Here is a 24,529-nt window from a genome sequence, read left to right as displayed (position 1 = left end):
ATTATTCACTGGAAAATAGAGTTGAACTGTATATAGTTCTATCTCAGAGTAATACATTGAAGTTTCTTTCTTTTTTCTTGTTTTTTTACAACCTTGTAAAAGTTTTCTAGGTGTATTAGGTTCACTTTTAAGGCTAGGTTTTCACTTTTTTAGTGTGAGAACAGTAGCACATGGCCTTCTCCTGCTTGTTAAGTTCTCTTAAAATTTAAGTGTAATATAATGTTTTGCAGGGACTTTAGTTTTGCTTACAGTATTAAGTACATTCACACTGAACCACAATTCTGTGGATTCAAAATTCATGACACTGTGTGTCCTATATAAAAACAACACTCCAGTATCTGCAGTTTGCAATAACCAGTGGTCTCTGTAGTTTAATGTTGTTTCAAATCATCCCATGAAATATTAGAGTGACAAAGAGATTACGTTGTGCTGGGATTTTTTTTTAATTATTTTTTGTTTGTTTTAATTAATCCGAATCAAATGAAGACGAATTTAATGTCTTAAATATCAATATACCCACCACTTAGACTGAGCACATTCAAATGTAATGCACTGATATTAATTGAGCACTACTCTAGTCTTACTGACCACTCAAAGTGATTTAGACTACAAGACAGAGTTTACATACTTATTAATCATACTGAGGAAACCCACAGACTGACACATATATAGACCCCAGCTGGGGTTTGGGGCAGGAACCCTTTTGCTAACAGGTGGCAGTGCGCACTGCACCTCTCTGTATTGCTTAGTGTCTTTCCTAGTATGGTGAACTCAGCCACATATGTAATTGCATGTCATACGTAAAGAACCACTCTGCAGCATACAGCCATCATGCAGGTGTTATCTGGTTTCTAGAATGCTTCAAGCATTAATCCCTCTTTTTTTAGTCCATAATTTTAATTAGCTCCTGGGGATGTTTTTAGTGGCTCTCTTGATGATTTAAGTAGGTTTACAAATTATAATTTTTATCCACCGTGAAGCATGGACCATGGCAGCATAATAAACACAATCAGACATTCCCACTGCAGAGTTGCATTAGCGGGCTGGCACTGCCAGAGAGTATGGCTGGAAAATGTTGAGCTAGCTGGCATCAAGGAGCTCCTGTTACCGGTAAAGGGGGAAAACTCCCAATGGTCTGCCAATCCGGAGGACACACAAACTCATACACACACATGCAAGCTCCCAGTTAAACAGAGGGCAGAGGGTAGTAAACTGTTTTGCTTCCCTCCTACCATCCATGGTAACAAAACAACTTCTAATAGAGGCATAAGATTTTTTTTTAAGAAAAAGAAATGTGGAAAGGGACAATGAAAACATTTAAAATGGATCTTCTTCTTCTGTGAAATTTCAGGTCTTAATACTTTCTGATTCTAATAATGGGACTTTGAGTTTGTTCCTGACTCATGAAACATAGTGTGGTAAAAGTTGGAGGTGCAACAGCCTGGAAAAAAAGTTATAATGTTCTCTTTTCTCCCCTCCTTCTCTTGTATTGGATTATGCTCTGATGCTGGAAAAGTCCCGGAGAATTAGGATGATTTCATTTCACGGGCATGCCGCTTTGCAATAAATTTAGTCTTTTTTCTCTGCATGGCCTCGGGTTTACATTTCTTCTCCAGTTCTTGTTAACTCCAGATTGATTTGCAGTGTAGTTGTGGCAGTCATGAAAAACTCTTATGATCATTTTGGCCTGAAGTGGTCATGTGCTTAATTTCTCAGATGTAATCTTTGTTATTTTGTGTTGTCAGACTGTCAGAATAAGATTACCACTGTCATCACTAATATATTTACTGTATCAGTAATATATTTCAGGTTTAACCTCTGTGTTTGCAAGGATTGATTAATGACAAATAGCTGTGAGTAGTGCAGTACACACATACGCAAGTATATACATAAATACATACACACACTCTAGTGTGCATCCAGGGTTTCAGTGTTCTCTCACACATGAATTCATAAAAAATAGACTGAAATGCTAAACTTATCTTCTTACTTTTTACAGTGCTCGTACAAAATGTTATTTATTTTTTATTATTGTCATCAATGAAAAATACACATTACAGTTATCTTCATTCTTAATCTTCATTTATTATAACATTGTAACTGAAATAGGAACACTAAAAATAGAAACTCCATCATTGCCATCATTGCTTTAGTGATTGATGTGGGCCCTATGAGAAGCAGATGTGTGTGTTTTTACACAAATACACAGCCATTTAGCGGTGTGAGCTGAGATTTAAGGAGAAAAATACGCTCCAAAGGAGAAGTAGGAACACATTACCTCAAACAAACTGTGTTCTTTTAAAATGAAGTGCACAAAGTCCCTGTGAAGTTTCAATAGCCCTGACTAAGTGATTTCATTTTATGTTCAAAGCCTTCAGTTATGAACATTCTGCATATAGCCGTCCCCTTTTTCGGCATAGATGTTGTGTGCATGTATGTGTACACAATATATGTTCATGCATTCAGGCATATGTAATTTAATATGCAGTCAGTCAGTGTGGCACAGGGCCATCTGAAGTGCTGGCATCGGACAGCCCTGCATGTGTGATCACTGTCTCCCACTTCAGCATTCCTCAGTGACAGCCGTGGGGCAAAGGTTTCTTTAAATAGCTTCTGGATTCAAGTTCACTCTGAGACGTCTGGTTTTAGAAATTTTGGTAGAGCATTAGTGCCTCCCTGTGGTTTGGTACTCTCTGGTTCTATGAATCTGTTTTTAGATGAAAACTTCACTCCTGAGACTGCATTTTCATGTATTTATTCATTTACTGTTTTAATTTATTAGAGCAGACTTTTATTTTGCTTTATTAAATTTGGTCTTATATTGTTATAAAGTGAAAGTCCTACGTGCATGGTACATATTTCAAAGGACACCCTTTAACTGCGCATGACCAAGTTATGCCTTTTTACGATTCAATGACCATGTAAATTTGAAATGGAATAGAAATTCACATTTGCCCCTATTGGGCTGCACAGCAGTGTAGTGGTTAGCACTCTGACCTCATAGCTTCTGTATGGAGTTTGCATGTTCTCCATATGTCTTTGTGGAAAGATATGCATGTTAGATTGTGGGCGATTGAGGATTGGCTGTTGAAGTAAGGTAGATAAGGCGCTTAAAGTTTCTAGAATAAAACACTAGATAAATGCATAGTGTGCTTGTAGTCTAAAGTGCTTTGAGTCAACTGTTATTTTTTGTGGAGCTTAAATTTGTATTAGTAGAGCACATGTTTTTGCATCACTTGTATTGTAAACATTCAGCTCTTGTCAGTACTGGAGAACATACAAAGAGTAGCTCATGTACAAATGCCCATATTCAGTTCAGTTCAAGGAGATTTTATTTTGATGTCAGGCTAATGTAATCCCAATTAAACTCCACACACACACAATCACAAGTGAAAGGATATTCTACAGCAGCTCAGTATTGTAGCAGTTATCAGCACACACTCACTCCTGTCTCAGATTCTTGTAATGCCTTTCTCGTGGTAAAAAAGGAAACATCCCCTCATCCTCCCCTCTCGTGCCACTCCTGAGCCCCTCTGTAACAAATCCACACAGCGAGGAGCTCATGTCCACTTTTTGTTTTGACCAGCACTCTGATCTTGCGCTTGTCTATTGAAGTGTACTAGCGGGAGAGATTAGAGCATTAGATTTTTGCTATACAACATCAGAACAGTTAGATTTTTCAGACAGGGCTTTGCTTCTCTGCAGTCCTGTCTTTTCCCACGTTATGTTGTACTGAATGGGGGGCTGCGGTGCCCCCTACAAAGGAGCAGCCTGTCATCATGTCTAACTCTGGCTTCCGTGGTTACCGCACTATCTCACAGCACCTGAATGACCTGAAGAAGGAGAACTTCAGCCTAAAGCTGCGTATCTACTTCCTGGAGGAGAAGATCCAGCAGAAATTTGAGGAGAGCAGTGATGACGTGCACAAGTGGGTGAGTAAGAAAAACAGTCTGTGTATAATTTAACTGTGACACGCGCATGCAAGTTATTCCAAAGGTTCTGTACTTGCATGCACTTGATGTGGAGTTATATGCTATGCAAAGATATGCAGGTTTGTGTCTGACAGTAACTCATACTGACAGTAGGTCTCAGGCTGCTCCGCAGCAGTTCATTCAAACTGTCTGTCAAACATTTCTGCTTGTGAAGCTGATTTAGAGTGACTACAGTTGTCTCAGTGCTGCAGTCAGAAATAAAGGAGGGCCTCAACCTTCTGAGGCACCAAGGGTCACAAGAAAAGGGATTGAAATTGTTCACTCTCTCTGGCAGCAGTGATTAGTAACTAAATACTTAAGTACATTTATATATATATGGATTTTACTTGAAGATTTGCATTTTGGCCCCGATCCCTAGAAATATTATTACACCCCCCTCCTTCCCTATCCCTCCCTATACCCTATGCCCTCACTCCCCACATCAATGTTTCTGGGCTATAGGACTTGGTGTTTACATTACAATATAAAGCACCCTGATAGAACTGTTGTTGTGATTGAATTAATGTTACAGTGTCCAAAACTGTTAGATGATTTCATGGATTAGACAAGTGGTGAATTTTAAAATGTAATTCTCTCTATTTTTGTAATTCAATAATGATATATACTTGATACTAAAATAAAACTTATTCTGCCACTTCACAAATCAGTCTTTCAAAATAAAAAAATATATATAATTTCTTTTCATCTAATCGATCTGCATGAGAGCAGAGGGCTGTACATGATTCTGAAAACAGTGATCACTGTTTTCCACACCAATCTTTTGTAATATATTTATGCTTCATCAAATATGCTACAGCCCTATGACCCACAGTAAATACTTGTCATTGCTGTTACCTGGCACCAGCGAGTATCTAATGCAAGTATCTATTAATTCTAACGTTATGTATAATTTTACAGCAACGTCAAAATCCCAAAAAAATATTTTCTTGCAAAAAGAAAACCATCAATCCTGTAATGCATGACAATTTAAAACACAAAGAAAAAGTTAAAAACATATCGTCTGTGAAGGTTCTCAGTCATCCAGGTCATCGTAGTCAAAAGCGTATCCACTCTTGAAATCTGTGCTTTCTATCTGAAAACAGATTCATTTAATTCTGTTCAGTTTTATTTGTACTCTCCAAACTCACAACAAAAGGTATTTGAGGGCATTTCACATTTTAAGGTAAACCTGATAGAGCAGTGAGTCCCAAAGTGTGGGCTAAGGCACTGCAGGTGATCCACAGAAATAACACAAATTCATTTTTAAATTACTCATATTTACAGTTACATATTCATATAAGTGTATTTATCTATCTAAAAAGTCAATTAAAACTGATAATAGGAGGTTTAGTTTGTGATATTATTTTTTACTCTGACCTAAATTTACTGGGTAGCATTAACTATTTCTAACCAACAGTCTGTTCTGTTGATGTTTTTTGAATAAAATTTTAAAGTAAATACATCACTTTCTATTGTATTTTGATCAGAGCGAATATTTGGTGGGATTTTCTGTTGGGCTGCAGCAGTGTTAATTTTGGGAATTTTAAGAGCATCCAAATACTGTTAAGTATTTAACATATACTAACCTGGAATGAGGTTTTAATTCATTGCTCTCAGTGGAAGCTGCTCAGTATACCTAAAGAGAGCCACATGTCTGCTGGAGAATAATTGTTTCAACTGCCCTAACTGCTTGACCTGTGTTCCAGTGGCAGCTATAAACCCAATGACCCACTTCATGTTTCACTGTTTTTGTCGGTGCACAATATGCACGTGTGTATGTTGCATCTCTTTGCACATACAAGCAACAACACTTGTGTCCAGCACCTGTGTTGTGTGACAGTTACTGCAGCAGTGCTGAACTGCAATTCCAGATTGGTGTACATAAAACATCAATCACTGCAGACGGATACTGTGAGTGAAGTGACGGTCAGTCTTCATCCAGTTGGTTCCTGCTTTAAGATTTAAAAGTTAAAAGTAGAGTTGTTGCTGGGTACTTGGGGTGGAGTGGTGGATGTTACACTTTTGGGGGTCAGAAGGAGACATATACAGCAGGTGCTCTTATTTCTACCACCTATTTATAGACCTACTGAGCTACAGAGATATTGAATAGCACGTGAGACTTGGAAGCTTGTTTCGTGTGGCATACTACTGTACTGCTATACTGACTGAATGACAACGACTGCAGAAATAAGGTCAATTGAAGTCAGGGTAACTCATTTGCTTCACTTAGCTTCATGAGGATTGCTGGAGCCTACCAGCGACCATAGGGCGAAAGGTAGGGTACACTGTGGAGGGGTTGCCAATCTGACGCAGGGCTAACACAGAGAGATAGACAAGCATTCACTCTGTCATTCTCACCTATGGGCAATTTAGGATCATTAATTAGCCTGACCCCACTAATTGCATGTCTCTGGACTGTGGGAGGAAGCCAGTGTACTTGAAGAGAACCCACACAAAGTGGTCCAGCTCTTCCAGGAAAAGAATAATGTAGCGCCTAAAATTTAGTCTGGCAATAATATAAAGTCTGTCCATGAAATATGATCAGTGTTGGGCAAGTTACTTTGAAAAAGTAATTAATTATAGTTACTAGTTACTTCTTCAAAAAAGTAACTGAGTTAGTAACTGAGTTACAAGATTCTAAAAGTAATTCATTACTTGAAAAGTAACTATTAACTATTAACTATTAACCCTCTGGGGTCCAGGTTATAATTGGCCATTTTTAAATACTTTTGATTTTCCCTCCACATTTTATCTTTAGAAACTATTTACTTTGCCTTGTTTGGCATCATTCTTTTCAGCACAACCTCGCGTGTCTGAATTTGCAGTTCTGTTTTCATTTTGACATACTGTATTAACACAATGGATCTAAAATCAGACAAATAAAATAAAATCAGAGTAGAAAAAGTTATATTTTTTACTGTAACAACCACAAACATGTTTAATGATAATATTTCATAACTTTAAATGTAAATATAAATTGTCAATTTTAAAATCATATGCACAAGTTTTCAAACAACAAAGTTATTTGCAGTCATTTACCTTTTACTCTTTTTTTATAACCATTTCAAACTATTTACAGAACAATCAGCTGTTCTGCATTCAATGAGATCCCACACAAATTATTTGTGCCACTCCAAAAAAAATAATTTCTGTCCACTATAAAGGAGAACATCACAGCCTGATCCCTGCAGGTCTGACAGCAGCAGGTTTCTACCTGGAGACAGCAGTTGCCTCATTGTTCTGACACACAACACAAAACTATCCACAACACTACACACTAACTACACAAGACAACACATTAACTACACACTCCAAACACCTAAACGTCTCAAAACTCGCTCTCTCTCTTTCTCTGCTCTCTCTCTCGCTGTCACTCCTAAAACATCCTCTGTTTTTTTGCTCATAAGCAGAGAGCGCTTGCTGCGCTGTCCTTAGACAGTAAACGTGACGAAACTATTGAGGAAAATACGCCGCGTATATTGTTTATCATGACTCTGGTTTTACGTGGCCTATCAGCACAATTTAAAAACTGGTATCTATACCTTGTTGCTTTGTCTTGAAGTGGTCATGTGATTGGCTTACCACGACTACTTTATTCTTCCTCAGTCAAACAGCAGCACTCATGCCATTGTTTTGCCCCCTTAGCTCCAGGTGTTGTGCTAGACAGTGATCGTGATTACCGTCCGCGGGAGCGCGCGTCCAGATTACTTACGTAGTCAGCACAGCTTCAACCGTCTGTTTGTTGAAAAATAGTAACGGACCGCATTTTCTTGTTAGTAACTGTAACGGCGTTGTAACGATAGGAATAGTAATTAGTTAGATTACTCGTTACTGAAAAAAGTGACACCGTTATTCCCATCACTGAATATGATGCACGTGAAATTTCAGACCTGCAACTTTTATTGTTTGTTCTTATCCGCTTCTATGATTTTCTTCCAGAATATTGAACTCAAGGTTGAAGTTGAGAGTCTGAAAAAGGAACTCGAGGAGAAACAAGAGCTTTTGGACAAAGCAAAGTAAGTATTTGCAAAATCGTACTTTTCCTTTCCACTGTTATCAAACAAATAATTCGCTAGCATCCTGTAACCATTTTAAAATTCAAAGCGGTTTCGAATACTCAACTACTTATGCACAGATTTGTTGAAATCCCTTTAGGGAAACCTCTGAGCGAAGCACAAAAACGCTCCTTTCATCACTAGTTTGTTTCCCATGAGTCCAACAGTACGTCAGCGCCAAGGCAAGCTCAGGACCCCACGGCCTCTCATCACACGCAAGCCTGCTGGCCTGTAGACTAACCTAACTATCACAACACAAACTAAGCTCTAAGGAATGCATGGATTCAGCACGAAAATGCTTGTGAAGTCCCTCTGAGTTCTGGGATAGAGGACAAAGAGGGTAGGAAACTGACAAGGTGGAGAAGAAGTGAGGGTCTTACTAAGGGTGTTTTTTGTTTTTTTTAAGGGGGAGGGTGATTAGAATATGGGAGTAGGTTGAGTAAAGGGCAGAGGTTTTATGGTTTGCCGAGTTGGGAACTATATGAGCTCCAGCACCTGTTTACAAGCCAGCTGTCTCCCTTTCTTTCTTCAGCCGTTCTCCTTTCCAAACAATAAACTAAGCAGAATACTGAGATCAGGATGCAAACCTCAGATTACACAATTTAATGTGCATTTGATGCTTTTTTTTGTAAATTTCCCTAAAGGGAAAGATGGTCCATGTTTTTCAGGAAAAGGCTGTCTTTATTATTTTCATTTCCTGTTATCACAGCACAGTTTGTTGCTGTTATCATGTGTGGATAATTTAGACAAGAATAAGAAAAGCCATTGCCATTGTCAGCCAAGGAGCTTATGTTCTTTATTCTTTTAATATTTCAGTTAGTTAAAGATTTATATTCCTTTTCTGGTCAAATTGGGCTTCATTATTTAATAGTACGGCTCCAGTTTAGGTGACAGCAAGTCAAAAGCATGTTACCTGTCAACGGCCAGCAGCAGCCCGTATTCAGTTTGAATATTGCTATAAATAACACAGATCAGTGTGCCTTTTAATGGGTTGTAAAGTCTGTTTCACTGTAACATTTAACTTTTTGTTGACTGCACCATTACTGCAGAGAGAGGGAGAGAAAGAGAACAGGATGAAGACAGCAAAGAAGGAGCCTTTGCTCTGGGATTGATCGCTAACAGCTAGCCAGTAAAACCAGTGTGGTATATTAAAATCATTGATTATTCATTCTGAATTATTCTTAGACACTGCAACAGGTTATCCAATGAATTATGTTGCTTTTAAAGACAAGGTGTGCGATTTGAGGTTTGCAAATAGTACACATTAGATTCTTTGAGAACAACTTAGGAATAGTATGTTGGCCAAGATGGGGCTTGAACACCCAACCTTCTGATTAGCAGGCTTCTGCTAGAGGACCCGAGCTCGAGGATGATGCACGTACCATTGAATTTTTACTAAGCTGTGGTGTGGTTAGGAAGGTTGAATACGTGTGGGATTATTTTATTTTAGTACTTCCTGTACAAGTTAATCGTTATTCATTTCAACTCATACAGATCGACGGCAAAGGGCCTGTCTAATCAAAATGAAACAGAGTTGCAGCGGCGTCTGGTGGTGCAGCAGGAGGAAATCAACCACTTACAGGAAATCATGGCAACCAAAGTCCGGCTACTACAAGAGGTACAGATAGTAGCACTGGCTAAGCAGTTCCTAACAGGCAAAAGGAGATTTATGCTGATGAGAACATGCATATGTTTAGGAGGCTGAGCTGGCACAAGTTGAGGCTGAACGGATGGCCTCGCTGGCAAACACCGAGACCCAGCGCTACCTCACTCTTGAGAAACAGATGTTGGAGAAGAGTCAAGCCTCAGGTGGAATACTCAACTTGCAGCCACTGACAGACAAAGACAGGTAATTTAATATGTAGCTAACCACAGACTTGCAACCAAAATCCCAGTTTGTGTAAAACAGCTTTTTGCACTGTACATTATGAGTGCATTGGAGTTTTTCAGAGGGGTTTGATGAACCTCACCATATGTTTAATTTTATTGATTTCACTTTGTTTTTTATCATTGTGGCAAATCAGTATTTAGTACAATGAATGAAATACAAGTGCTGTGCTAGTTTTAATAAATAATTAATTCATAAAAACAAATCATTGCACAGTGTATGATTTATCACCTGAAAACACCAGCTTTTCAATTTTTGATGTGACTGCATTTTGGTGGCACATAAATACCTGTGCATAATGGCACAGCGGTTACCACTGTTGGCTCATAGCAAGAAGGCCCTGTGTTCAACTCCACCATCTGGTCGGAGTCTTTCTGTGTGGACTTTGCGTGTTCTGGTCTGTCGCAGACAAGTAACAGATTGGTGATGTGCCATGCCTCTTACCTCATATCAGCTGGGGTAAACTGCAGCTTTAGCTACATTAATGCTTGTCTCTGTTTCTTCTTTTTATCAGAATGATTGAGGAGCTGACACAGGACAAACATTCACTGCATCTTCAAGTCAAAGAGCTTGAAGTGAGACTTCAAAACCCTTCCTCTTGTCTGCACAAAGACGAAGGAAAAACTGAGGTATTTTCATGATATTCCTTACATGAACATAAGAGGGTGAGGCGATCATGCACGCACACCCTTAATATTGCAAATATTGTTATACTTTATTGCTATAAAACTGAAGAAGAAATGACAGAGTTCAGGTGACCCTAATAAGTGATTTATTTTCCTATTATGTGCAGCTGAAAGCACATAGTGATTATCTGAGGTATACTAGACAGGAGCCCCAGTGCTGCACAGTATTCATGTCAGTTTTATTAAGTCACTAGAGCCCAACCAGTAAGAAAGAGACATTAAAGAAAGTATTACGGGTACAATCAACAAGCTGTTTATTTATCTAACTAACTTGAGAAACACCTACAGTTAGTAAAATATGCCTAAAATATCCTTTATTTTTAACAACTAGTTACAAAAAAAGACATTTAATTCTTTTATGTTTTAAATAATTCTGTTACTTATTTCTTTCAGTCTCTATCAAATAAAATAATTATAAGATGTGATAATCAAAATAACTTTTGCAGACTTACATTTCTGTGCTATTTCAGAGGTTTCTTGAAGGTCTTTAAACTATGTTTTCACCCAGAGTCCCTCGTGTATATTTACATAATTTATGAGGAGTAAACCAATAGCCTGCTGCTCCTTACTTTTCACATCAGCAGTACACCGTCAGCTGTAAGGGTATAGCTAGATTTAGAACAAAGTGGAAGAGAAGACCTTAAGCGCACATATCCAAGCAGCTAATTACCTGTGGTGTCACGGTCTTTGTAAGTGATACTCATTTTCTGTGGGTTGGAGCAGGGACAGCAGAGGGAGTGATCTGGAAGTGGGTTCAGGGCAAACCAAAGAAGCACAGATAGTTGACCCAAATGCAGGACAGAGCAGAGGCTTAATTTTGGGGGTCGACCTGGTGGCAGAGGAGATGGAAAAGATTCTAACATCAGTATAGGTGTTATCCCCACTGGAAGGCGCGCAGGAAGCCAACAGTGGAGGAGGAGCTTGTCAGGCGGTCAAGGAGTGAGATGATAATGACTATGGCAACATTGGACCCTCTGGCTCTGGCTCAGGTAACTTGGGCTTTGGCGGCAGAAGTCCAAGATCTGAGTCAGGAAGCACCAGCGATGGGAGATTCTCTGGAATCTTTGCCAGCGAAAGAGGAAAGAAAAATGCAGGACACACAGACTTGACAGGCTAGATTCTGATGGCGCCAATCCATCCACCTCAGAAGAAAGGGTTGACAGGCTGCAGGCAAAAAACAAAGTCTCAGAATTAGCCAACTTAGGAGCTCTGCACAATCTTTGGGTTAGCTGGCACACAAACAGAGCAACAGGGTTTTGTTTATAGCTCTCAGTTTCACTCGAGCTGGCTGAAGGACCAACAACTGCACAAGAGCAACAACTGCAAGAGTAGTCCACAACCAGCTGTTTGGCACTGTTCCTTGGTGACAGTAAACGGCTACAGTTTGTAGATGACTGTCTGACAATTGCACTGAGGCTCTGTGTAGGATCAACACACAACCTTGCCGACCCTTTACTGTGCTGCTTGTCTCAAAACAGGACTTGCCTCTGAATTATATCACAGCATTACAACTATCCATTTTTTTCCATTCATATGGTCCAATGGCATTGAATATTTGGATATGGAATATTAAATATTTTCCAACGTTTTTTCATCTTTCAAAAAAATCCAAAGGTCTTTTGCTTAGTAGACGGACTCCAGACATTGACTGTGATCCAGACACGCGTGCCAGTCCTGGTCTAAATTCTCTGCTGGTTGCCTCAACCCCCCTTCTCATCTTCTGTCACTTTGCTCTAAGTGTTCTGGCTCAAACAGCAGATAGGTCAACCCAGTAAGATATGAAACTGTTTTTATATCTGCATGTGGGTCAGTGGAACATTGGCACGGTAGACAGCTCACGCCACCATGAAGCTAAAAATATGTGCACCTTTTTAGGACCATGTAAACCCCTGTATGCTTGTGTTTTTCTGCTTGCATTTGAATAAATGTCTCATTTTTACCATCTCTACTTATTTTCAACAAATACTGTACTTTGAACCTGATGCAGTTCCTAAAATATGCAGTCTGAGCCTCAACACACACCTCATCAACAAATAATGAGGTGGACGAAGGAGGTGTTGATGGGGATAGCTGCCTTTGTAGCTCAAAATCAAGGTTTTGACCTGTGAGAGCTAAAAAGTAGTAACATGAAACCATGTTGGTGGTTTATGTGTGACATTATTGCACTTGTTTCTTTGCAGTGTGAGCACAAGTGCACAGTTCATGCACAGATGCAGGTAGGACAAAACTTTACTTGTGAGATCTTTGAACTTTTACTCTCTGCAGTATTTTCTGCATTTATATTCTGATAGCTACCCAATCTCACGTCTACATTTTTACTGGCAGCTTTTGTTGGTGGTGTGCATCTCAGACAAGGAGGCCCATCTTCTCCATTCATAGACAAGTAGCTCCACCTTCTGTTACTTAATCCACACTGCACATACAGTATGACTGTAGCATCAGATTTAATACTCCTCTCATTTTAAACACCCAAGCATATATGTTCACTGCTTTCACTGCTTGTTTAGATAGTAAAATTAGGATTTTAGCAATGTCATAATTTAAAACTGAAGTTTCTACACCTGATATTTTGTCATCATAAAAGGCCAGGTAAAAGAAAAATACAATCAAGAGTATTGCACATTTACCCTTTAAAGGGTTCATAATTAAAATAAAACAAAAACATTTTAACTGTTTGAATATTGTTTCTTGTGAAACACTGACATGGGTCCTAGTTTTCTTCCCTATGATCTGAGTATATATTCCCCTTATCCACCTCTGGAGTGGCTGTAGCTGAGGTGGCAGAGCTGATCACGTATCACTCAGAAGCTCGGTGATTCAGTCTCTGCGTGCGCCAGTCTGCATGCCGAATGAGCGTGTGAATGTTAGGTAGAAAAAGCATAGAGGGGGGGAAAGTGTTTGTGTGAATGAAGCAAGTTGTGTAGAGAAGTAGAAATAAAAAACAGTTTTTATTATGATTACATTCTAGTTTTCACTGTTTAGTCTCCTAGTTTAGTATTTCCACTGTTTCCTAGTTTATTCATGTTTCTACTTCTCAGTTCCTTGTTTCATTTGGTTCCCTTTCATGTCCAGACTCGTCTCATCCCTGTGTCCTCCCTAGTGTCCCATGTATGCAGGCAGTCTCGTCTCCTCTTTCTGTCTGTATGTCGAGTTCTATACTTTCCATCATATTTTGCCAGTCCCTCATCTCGTGTTTCTTGTAGTTGTCTTTGGCCTCGGTCTTTCTGTGTCCAAGTTATATAGTTATTTCCTATCCTGCTTCTTTTGTCTCCTCTTTGTCAGGTTCATGTGTCTTTGTCTCTGTCTCACTGTTTATGCTTCCTCTTTTATTTTGATAGCCTGTGTCTCTTGTGCGTTCAGTTTTGCTTCCCCTTTTTCATTACTCCTGATTTGTCTCTGCTGTTACCGCAGCTGTCTCTACTTCCCTAATCACACTCTTGTATGTAGATAATTTCTCAGTCTCCCTTTGTGTCTTGTCAGAGTGTCGGGTCACCGTCCATCTGCAGGTCCCAGTTATTGTGTTTTCCAGCCTTAGTCCTATTTTAAGTTCCAGTCAGTTTCTGTTTCACTTATTATTGTATCCTAATCTTCAGCTGGAACAAAGGCTTATGTTTCTCTTTCTAAAATTAGGAGGCACAGTTCCTTATAGAGCATCAGCAAGGATCAGTGTCAGTGCAGAGTCATGTCATATGTGCAGTATATTTCTGCAAATATAGTCTCATTTTCCTCATCTGTACCAGTTATGATTAAATCAGTTTTTCCTGGCGGCTCAACACACAGAAGGAATCGGTTGTTTAACTAGCACAGCAACAACTGACACATCTGAGAGAGAAAAATTGGGCGGGGATATCTGTTCTGTCTGCATCAGTGTTCATTTTCTGCTGTCACCCTTTGGTATTTCTGCCACTTAGAAAAAAGTAAACAGCGGGTGCAGTCTGTCAGCACTGTTTGGTACTTATCTCTGATTAGGATTAATGGATTTTTGATTGCGTGCCTCATTCTAGCCGATCAGTTTTTAGTGTTGTGTCTCTAGTGGCTTGTAGGGTGACAAATGTAGATGAAGCAAGGGCCAAAATAGAGTTCTGTGTTGGCCCACACACTCTGAGGAAAATAAATCACATGTGAGAGCAGTTGTATCAACAACACAGCTAGCCTGCTTCAATAAGGAAAGATGGATGATGCTTTTTAAGTGTGTGTGTGCATGTTGGAGGGGCTTCTTTTAAGAGGAGGACAGTGGGCTGCTTCTTGATTAAAGTGTCATGTGATTCACTGACATCAATTCCAGAGAAATAACAGAGCCCATTTGCCTCCCTCCTTTCCCCCTTCATGCTGTGTGACACACATATCAAGGCCAGACTGGGAGTGTGTGCCCCTGGGAAAGGCATGAACTCATTCCATGCTGACAATTTAGAGATTAGATTTAGATTTAATGAACCTGATGGAAAACACACAGGGCTAATTTTATTGATACATCCAAACACACAAGCTGGAAATGAAAAGTAAGATTTTTAATTAAACAGGCGGTCACACCCTGATTTAATATGGATGATCTGAAAGGGAATTAGCAGAAGGTTTTGCACATGGAACATCATATGTAGTGTTAGTCCTTGCTACTGCCATTTGATTGCTTGTAGATTTCCACAAACATGATTAAAAGCCAAATAAAAACGGTAAATGACATTAAGATTTTCCGAGGGGAAATCCTACCTTATTTAGTTTTATATTTCGTCATTTTGAACATGGAGAGATCAAAATATCATATTAAAACGTTTGGTTATCGTTCAAAAAAAAAATCTCTTTACAATACAAATGAGCAGCGACTACGTTAAAATTAATAATATTTTATGACTGGATGACTTTACATTAGTAATAACACAATCAAAAGAAACTATTTTTGTAAGTGTAAGAACAGACTGTTTACCTTGCATCTGCACTCCAGTTTTACTGTTAACATTTGTTAACATAGGAACTTTTACTTACAGAGAAACATAAATGTTTGTGTTGACAGTTACGGTAAGAGTGAATTAAGAGGCCTCATCTTTTGCCTGAAGAAATCCAGAAATTTCATTTGAAAGACAGTCACTAGATTTAAAGGGAAGGGCTCACCAACCCCACCCCACCGTTCAGCCGAGCCAAGAAAATGGTTCAGTCCTGCCTTCTACACGAGGTCCCACTCTGACGCTGATAATATGGACTGGGGGGGAATTCATTTATTAAAAACTACTGGTTTAACTACACATATCCAGGAGATACATTTAATATTACATCAGAATACTATGGAAGCCCGTTTCCGCCACTAAAAAAAAAAAAAAGCTAGTATCCATAACTCGAAATTTCGAGTTATTTTCTCGAAATTTCGAGTTATTTTCTCGAAATTTCGAGATAATAACTCGAAATTTCGAGTTACTTTTCTCAAAATTTCGAGTTAGCTCTGCCAATCAAAAATATACGTGAATGAGGTCGCTTTCTTGTTACACGGAAGCATATGGCGCAGGACCGCGCACTCAAAAACGGATCCCAACAAATTAAAGTATGTTTGCTGATAGTAACACCATGTGATTCAGCTAATAACACAGGGATTTCATCATTTGTGAAGCCAGGCTTAAAACACTCAGCAATCTGTGCATTCACGACTGGATGTAATACCGGTAGCTTAGCTGTAGCATTTGTAGCTGAGGGCTTCAGCTTCCGGGTAACATGGAAATGACGTCATTCACGTAGATTACTGATTGGCAGCGCGAACTCGAAATTTCGAGTTGCTTTTCTCAAAATTTTGAGTTAATATGTCGAAATTTCGAGAAAATAACTCGAAATTTTGAGTTATGGATCCTTTTTTTTAGTGGCGGAAACGGGCTTCCATAGAGTACAGAAAGACACCAAAAAAATAATTTGGCTTGATTTGACTGTGTTAAAACATTTTTGATGGGCTTTTGGTGTCGAAAAGAAATCAGTAGTGAAACTCGTTGCCGTCGTAGTCGTTATTACCAAAGTTGTACTGTGTCCATAGCACATCTGTGGCCAGATTAATTGTGTAAAGTGGACTAGTGTCACAAGAGGGAAAAGGCAGATTTCCCCGGGATTGGCACACCAGATTATTTCGAGCATCAGAGTGAGACATCCTCTCTTTGATACACGATCTTCGGTTTCAGTCCGCGTTGCCTCGTTGTTTCGTTTTGAAAGCACCCGGACGATTGACAGCCTCCGCTGATGAAGTGGACACAGCTGAACGGGGACGCAGACGGGAGCCGGTAAACCTTGGAACATCCAAATCGCTGACTAAGGAAGGAAATCGCGTTTTGTTTCCGTGTTCGTTTCCGGTTGTTACCTGGCAGCAGCTGCGGCAGAGAGATGCTGTCATATAAAGAGACGTCATTGATTTCAAAGGCAGAAAAAGCCGCTGTTGTGACACACTTAACGGGATCGTTCAGGTGGAAACGGCAGGGTTGAAATTCAGCGCAGGAGTGAGATTTGAGTTGACGTCTGTGCTTCCCCACCAAGGAAGTGAAACCCATGACAGAGAAGATTCATTCACATCCGCTCCGAGGGGAAATGTCTTTGGCTGAATTAAAGGCGCTGATCACGTTGCTCAGACGTACCAGCCCGATCGAAAGGTTTGAGTAATCAGGGAAACGTGGCCACGATGCTGCTGCAGTGTGTTTGTCTCCATTAACGGGCCTACTTTTATTTGATCTGACAAAACAGATAAATAAAATGTCTGAATAGACTGCCACCTCTTTGTTTTCCTGCAGTATCATAAAACATTTCTGCCCAAGATTCACTTTGGTTCAGATTTGACTCTGGACTCTGAATTCATCTTCCTCCTTTATCCATTTAATGGATAACTTGGAAAAACACCAAATGATAGTAGTTCGGGAGAGAAGCATCATCTTTCATCCAGCCCTGCAATGAAATTCTTACATGCATCAAAAGGAAGTGACTTTTAAAGCTCTCTTGTATTATCCGTTCGCCACGTGTTGTGATGCTAGATGTGGTAAAGATGAAGGAGACTTGCAGGATCTGTGCCCGTGAGCTCTGTGGCAACCAGCGCAGATGGATTTTCCACCCAACAGCCAAGCTCAATCTGCAGGTGCTGCTTTCCCACGCGTTGGGCCGTGAGCTGACCCGGGATGGCCGTGGTGAGTTTGCGTGCTCAAAGTGCACCTTCATGTTAGACCGCATGTACCGCTTTGATACAGTGATTGCCCGAGTGGAGGCATTGTCTCTGGAGCGTCTCCACAAGCTACTCCTCGAGAAAGACCGGCTGAGGCAGTGTATTGGAGGCCTGTACTGGAAGAACAACTCAGAGGAGTGCAGCGTGGTCCCCCCTCCATCCAGTGTCAGAGTCGTGACTGAGACGGCGTCTGAAGACGCTCCTGTGGTGGATCTGTCATCACTCCAGGATGTAAGATACTCAGACATGATCCAGGACGATCTTACCTTCTCCGTGTATGAGTCATGGGCTGATAAGGAATACCCTGCCCTGGACCATCATCATCACCACCACCACCACCTCCACCAGTGCACAGGAGCAGACTCCCTCTCTGGTCACAAGCAGAGGCGATGTAGGGGTTGTGCTGCACTTCGAGTTGCTGATTCTGATTATGAGGCTGTATGTAAGGTTCCTAGAAGGCTCGGGCGCAGAAGCACATCCTGCGGCCCAACTACCCGCTGCTCAACAGCCACACAGGAAGTGGAGTTTGTGGCCAGAGGCCCTGGAGCTGATACAGCCATCACCTTTGAGTCACCTTCTGCTGGGATGGAACCTGAAAAGACCATTTGTGAGCAGAAGAGTTCCAGTCCTGCATCATCTGTGGAGTCTCTCAACACCACTGTGGACGTCAGTTGTCTTCCTTTAGATCATAAAGAGAAGGAAGAAACTGACCCAGAGAAAGATGGAAGTGAGGCAATGGTGAGAAGAGACATTCAGTGGGACAAGACCCCATGTGAGAGCTTCCTGTCTGGGTTTGAGATGATGCTGACCCTCTTGCGGGGTTGTGAACACCGGCCAGTGAAATCCCGAAGGGGCAGCAAGATCCCAGTTCTAGTCAAAACCAAACCGGAGCGAGGCCTGTCACTGCCCCTGCACCTATCACTGAGGTTGCCCTATGCAGAGACAGCAGACTGTGAGCTGCACACCCACCACAGTATACCAGAGATCGTGACCCCATGTCCCCAACAGGAGCTCCAGGCTGAGCTGGAAGAGATGGAGGAGCAGTGGATGGATGATTATGTTCTGTGTGGGCCATTTCAGTTTCAGCAGGTACATCAGAAGCCTTGGATACTGGATGGCCTTTAACTTAGCTCATTCAATTTGCAGGATTAATAGTTATAGCTTTTTAATGGGAAGCATGTTCCAAAGCCTAAAGATCTGGGTGCCTCTCAGACTTGAGAAAGGTGCAATAGTCTGTGGGGTTGCACTTTATAAAATACTTGTCAGGGTTGGGTTGCTTTAAAATCTTATTTACAGTCAAAGTGCTGACTTCTTGCAGCTGTAAACAGCCTTAAATTAGTTGCAAACTCTAAAACACACTATATATAAATAAAAAAATATAAATAAATATAATATAATAATATGGAGAACTTTGTAGGAAAATTATAGGTAGTAATTTAAAACCCAGGTGTAATCCTATTACAATCACTGAAGTTATTTTTTTTATCAAAAAAAGTGAGTACAAACTAGGGGACAAGTGTCAGATTTGCTCCACATTAGAATCAGATGTAGGGGCGTCAGAATAAAGCAAACTATTTCTGACCAGCATCCACACTGAGTGAGGTCAGACCCCTCTTAATCTTCTCTTGCTTGTCTCCTCCACTGCTGACAAAGCTGAACACACTCACCGCCTTGATTACCCTCAAAGGAAGCATAAATAACCCTCTTTTACGGTATCTTAGCGACCCTTCCATTGCTATGGAAACCGTTTCCAAGGTCTGCAGCCATCGCTCTGTAAAGGCCCTTCTGTCTACTGCAGCTTCATAACTTCTATTGTCATGTTAATGAACAGTTAAAATGTGGTTCAGTCTGAAAGGAGCGTACAGACACACAACAGCTATGTGATAGTCTATTATTGTCAAACATATACGGCTATTGTAATGCAATACACAAAACTGCACAGTGCACACATTAGTCCAGGAATGAAGAAACAAATATGTCATTCATACAACTAAACTCTGGATTATTTTGCTGAGATTTCTGTACCCTTGTGGTAAAGTACTCAACGTGTAATATCAGCAGAACTGTTAGAAGCTTTCTGGGTCTTGTTCTGGCTCATCACTCTCTGGCCTCCAAAGATGTAGAGCAGCTGTCTTACAGTGCGATTTATGACTAGGTTCATACAAAAATAATAATAATAATGGATTGCATTTATATAGCACTTTTCGAGACCCTCAAAGCGCTTTACAATTCCACTATTCATTCACTCTCACATTCACACACTGGTGGAGGCAAGCTACAGTTGTAGCCACAGCTGCCCTGGGGCAGACTGACAGAAGCGAGGCTGCCATATCGCGCCATCGGCCCCTCTGGCCACCACCAGTAGGCGGTAGGTGAAGTGTCTTGCCCAAGGACACAACGACCAAGACAGACAGAGCTGGGGATCGAACCGGCAACCTTCCGGTTACAAGATGAGCTTCCCAACCCCCCCCAAAATACTGTTTTCTGAAGCAAATACGAGGCTCACCGAGTCAAATCAGGAAAATATCTTGTGATATTTTTTTTTTGTTATTTGATACTTGCTTACTACAATACAGAATGTCCAAAGGCTCACAAATGGGGAATTCTGTTGTTAAATTCCTGACTACTGAGACCATGCTTTGGGGGGGGGATCTGCTTCACATTTATTGAAAGGGCCTTGGAAAAGTATATTTTAGTGTATGTAGGATTTGATTAATGGTTTTGACCAGAAATCAGTGTTCAAATGTTCCCGACTGTTGTTTTAAAACACATTTCAGAAATGAACTGGGGATGACACAATTTCTAAGCCCCTACAAGTATCTTATTCTGCATTATGTTGCATATCAGATTATTTAATTCAATCAGACAACATAGTGATGTAAATATTAGCCCCATTCTAGTGTAATTCGTTAATATATAGAAAATGAAGCGATCGTTCCTCTGGTACAAATCCAGTTGGTTTACGCTTTCTTTCTTTTCACCACACTGCTTGACACAGTGTTGCTCTGGGACACAACTGAAATGACTGTAGAAAAGGCTGCGCACAGAGCTAATGTCTCCAAGGGCTGAGTGACATCACATCATTACAGTCTCATAAAAACAAAAACAAGGAAGTCAACAAAATGCTGCTATGGCAACACCCACTTCCAGAGGAAGCCATCCGACACCAAGCTGACATCACTTTCCACTTTCACTCCATCATCCACACAACAGCTGCAACAATAATAAAAGACTGTGTTTATCTGGAGGACTATAACTTTTAATCCTTGGTTAAGAACCAAACTTTAAATTTAGGTTTGTCACAGCTCATAATAACCCACAAGTATACATTCGTAACATGTGATGCAAAGAAAAGCAGACTAATCAGACTGCTACTATAACGTTGTAATCAACAAATGTTAAGACTTAACAACTGTATTCATGAATCATCAGTAATATGATAAAAATGTACTGTTTCATCTCCATACCTCATCATAATCTACTAACACATTCTCCTCACTGGCGAATCTGTCATGCTTCCTCCTGTCTCTTTTTCAGCGATTGATTGACAATCAGCAGGGTCAGCTCAGTTATTATGAGAGTGCTGCAGGTCAGTGTGTTGGCGAGCTGCAGAAGGCCCAGGATCAGGTGCGCTCACTACAGGCCAAGATCAGAGAGAGCGAGGCGAGGAACCAGGTACAAAGACACCAGTCTCCAAAACTACCGCTTCATCTTCTTTTTGCCTTCATATACTTTGAACTTGAAACATGACACTGTCAAAATATCCACTTGTACAGCTCTTAGGAGAGCTGAAGCCTATCCTTGCTAATATTTGGCCAATGGCAAGGCACACCCTGGACAGATCGCTGGTGTTTTGCAAGGCCAACACAGACAGTCATTCACACTTACATTCATACATACAGCCAGTTTAGAATTTCTAATGAATCTAACATGCATGTCTTTGGACTGTGGGTGAAAACATACAAACACATGCCGTAATATATTCCAGATAATGTGGAATTTTGTTCTGGGTGTTTGTGTGTATGTAGAAGCTGCAGGAGCGTCTAGGTGAAATGGAGCTTGAGCTGCGATCGGCCCAAGAGGATGCCCAGCAACAGGAGAGAAATATCCAGAACCTCACTGATACTGTAAACTCCAAACAGGCAGAGGTACAGTAGTGATAAATAAGGCTTGATAGTAAATAAAGGAGGGAATTCAAAATCTGAGCATTGCAGAGAGAATGAAAGTAAGGTCAGAGGTGGAAGTGCTGAAAACCCCACAGTTTCACACATGAATTGTGCCTTTGATTGTGCAGGTTGCAGAGCTGTACAGGGTGATTGAGGAGCAAAATAAGACACTGTGCTCACTCAAAGAGCTTGCCAACCGCAACCAGCTGCAGCAGCTGCAGGTTGGTCCTCCACACAAAGCACAGTTCTGTTTTATTAATTACCAAGCTGCCTATCTAAAATAATTTTTCAGCATACAATAAAAACATGTTTCAGAGTTGAGTTGAGTTTCATTCCTGTTTGGTTCCTCACCTGCCCTTTAAGTCTTTCTTTCTTCCCTGACTGGTTTTACTTGTAGGCGTCTGGTGCAGAGACTATTAGAGGTCAGGGTGAGGTCCTGGCTCTGCAGGCCTCTCTGTTCCAAGCTCAACTGGAGCTGCAGGCTGGACAGAGAGCCCAGTGTCAGGCAGTCAGGACTCAGGAGGACCTGAACCGGGCCCTGGAGAGACTAGAGAAAGAGCTGCAGGGGTCGCTGGAACACAAGAGGGAGGCAGAGAGACACAACCAGGTGAGAAAATGACTTTTTTTTTTTTAATGAGGGTGTTTTCGTCATTCTTCTTTTCTTTGTTTTAATTGCATCGTGGTTCTTTTCACTTTATCGTGTCGTGCATGCGCGACACTCAGGAGCTGCAGCTAGCTCTAGAAAAGGCTCGATCAGCTCTCCAGGAGAGAGAGGAGCAACTGAGAGAGGGTGAGCGAGAGAGACAGAGAGAAAAGGAGGAGAGAGAGAAGATCATCAGCGAGCTGAAGGCTTCCCTGAAGACCAAAGAACAGCTGGTGGAGGTTGGACACAATCAAATAGTCTGTAAACAGTAAACAAACCATCATGTTCGACGATAATAAATACAAACAGATCTCATTCTTGTCAATATTGTATAATAAACACAGAAGTGCACATGACTAATGCTTAAAATGCTCCGCATCTGAGCAAAGAACGACAAAACTAAAAGTAAGATGAGCTGCAGTTGCTCTCACAGCCCCTAGACGCTTTCTGAAAACTTCAGCTCCATTCAAGCTCTATTTTGTCTTTGTGGATAAGTAGGATTGTAATTACTCTGCAGTTGACGGTCTGTTTGCTGTCCAGCAGGACTGCTGTGAGTTCCTGGAGGATCCAACGGAGAAAAGAGACTCTGTGCTTCAGAAACTTCGCCAGCGTATAAAGGAGCGAGACGGAGCTCTGGAGGTAAACACAGCAGTACGCTCGCCAACACATGACAAAAGCCAAAACAATTAGACCAACACAACGTGTCCTGTGAACTCCTTTATATCATGTTAATTGTTAGTAGTCTAAGATGGTTGAGTTTGTGGGTTTAGATTTTAACACATGCCATTTTAGTTAGATGGAGGTTAAAACAACTTTATTTCCACAAACCCTGCAGAAAATAGTGGATGAGAAGTTCCGCTGCATGGAGGAGAAAGACGAGGAGACTCGTCGCCTGCAGCTGCTGCTCAGAGAAAAGGAGAGAGATCTAGAGAGACAGCGCTGCGTCCTGGCCAGCAATGAGGAGACCATCACTGTAAGAGGACACACAAAATAAACTCATCTTTTTTTCTTGGCAGTATGTTGCCTCATCTTGCTTCCTTATTGGAATGTTTGTGTCTGTATCAGAGCCTGGAAGTACTGCTGCGGGGTAAGGCTCTGGAGCTGGAGCAGGTGTGTGATGCCTGGAGGAACGTCCAGAGGCAGCAGCAGGAGAGTGAGGAGAGGCAGAGCTGCATCCTGAGAGAGAGAGATGCCATCATCAACCAGCTGCAGAAGGCACTGCACACTGGCACACAGGAGGCTCAGGTAGAGAGAGATCGGCAGGAAGAGTAACATATGTTCCTGCAGAGAAATATTCCCAGGATCGTGTTAACCAATAAGTATATTCTTGTTTCTTATCTCATCTGCAGGATCTGCGCTGCTCCTTGCTGGCTCAGATCCAGTCTGCTCCAGGTGATGTTCTGGAAGAGCTTAAGGTCCGGCTCCACCTCAAAGACCGCCTCTTCCAGGAAGTACTGGCTGACCGGACCCATCAAGCTCAGGAGCACCAGAAGGAAGTTCAGGATCTCCTCAGAAGCATCAACAGCAGAGACCAGTATATTAAGGTAGAGCAGATAAAGCATGTGAAATCCGAGAGTGAAAAGAAAAGGTTGAATATACAGAAAACCTGACAACACTCTCCCTCCAGGACTCTGCAGTCCGCCTGAGTGAGGTCATAACTGAGCAAAAGTCAAGACTCCAGGAACTTCGCAAACAGCTGAGCTCAGGTTTTGGATCACAGCCTGACTTTGGAGCAGACTTGGCTTTGGAGCTTCAGGCAGTGCAGGAGGAGCTTTTTCTGGCTCTAAGGAGGGAGAAGGAGAGTCAAGAACTTACCAGGAGTCAGACTGCAAGGCTAGACTCCCTCAACAGGACTCTGCATGTGAAGGAGGAGATCATCAGGGTTAGTGTGTGAGAATACAGAAGGTATCTGTGGAGTATAGTAGAACCTCTTGTCTAATAAGCTGATA

The 24,529-nt window shown here is 41.1% G+C and overlaps 1 protein-coding gene across 8 annotated transcripts in view; it reads left to right on the top strand.

Moving 5' to 3' along the window:
• The window catches only part of pde4dip (phosphodiesterase 4D interacting protein), a 96,419-nt gene that overhangs the window by 44,256 nt on the left and 27,634 nt on the right, over nucleotides 1–24,529 (top strand). For 3 of the 8 annotated variants that reach the window (XM_082509666.1, XM_082509664.1, XM_082509667.1), the window contains exons 4-19: nucleotides 3,822–3,932; nucleotides 7,911–7,987; nucleotides 9,521–9,644; nucleotides 9,724–9,875; nucleotides 10,429–10,543; nucleotides 12,781–12,816; nucleotides 21,309–21,446; nucleotides 21,800–21,919; nucleotides 22,066–22,158; nucleotides 22,335–22,544; nucleotides 22,661–22,819; nucleotides 23,121–23,219; nucleotides 23,416–23,553; nucleotides 23,646–23,825; nucleotides 23,930–24,124; nucleotides 24,208–24,462. In XM_082509666.1, coding sequence (XP_082365792.1) covers nucleotides 3,822–3,932; nucleotides 7,911–7,987; nucleotides 9,521–9,644; nucleotides 9,724–9,875; nucleotides 10,429–10,543; nucleotides 12,781–12,816; nucleotides 21,309–21,446; nucleotides 21,800–21,919; nucleotides 22,066–22,158; nucleotides 22,335–22,544; nucleotides 22,661–22,819; nucleotides 23,121–23,219; nucleotides 23,416–23,553; nucleotides 23,646–23,825; nucleotides 23,930–24,124; nucleotides 24,208–24,462 — 2,202 coding nt within the window. Of the gene's footprint in view, nucleotides 1–3,821; nucleotides 3,933–7,910; nucleotides 7,988–9,520; nucleotides 9,645–9,723; nucleotides 9,876–10,428; nucleotides 10,544–12,780; nucleotides 12,817–16,476; nucleotides 18,861–21,308; nucleotides 21,447–21,799; nucleotides 21,920–22,065; nucleotides 22,159–22,334; nucleotides 22,545–22,660; nucleotides 22,820–23,120; nucleotides 23,220–23,415; nucleotides 23,554–23,645; nucleotides 23,826–23,929; nucleotides 24,125–24,207; nucleotides 24,463–24,529 lie in introns of those variants that run through there. The other 5 variants (XM_082509661.1, XM_082509660.1, XM_082509665.1 and 2 more) reach the window with 4 other exon arrangements.

This window comes from Aulonocara stuartgranti (assembly GCF_965226115.1).
Source record: "Aulonocara stuartgranti genome assembly, chromosome: 17".
NCBI lineage: Eukaryota > Metazoa > Chordata > Actinopteri > Cichliformes > Cichlidae > Aulonocara > Aulonocara stuartgranti.
Note: the sequence above shows the minus strand (reverse complement) of the source record. Positions and strands in the feature narration are given on the sequence as shown.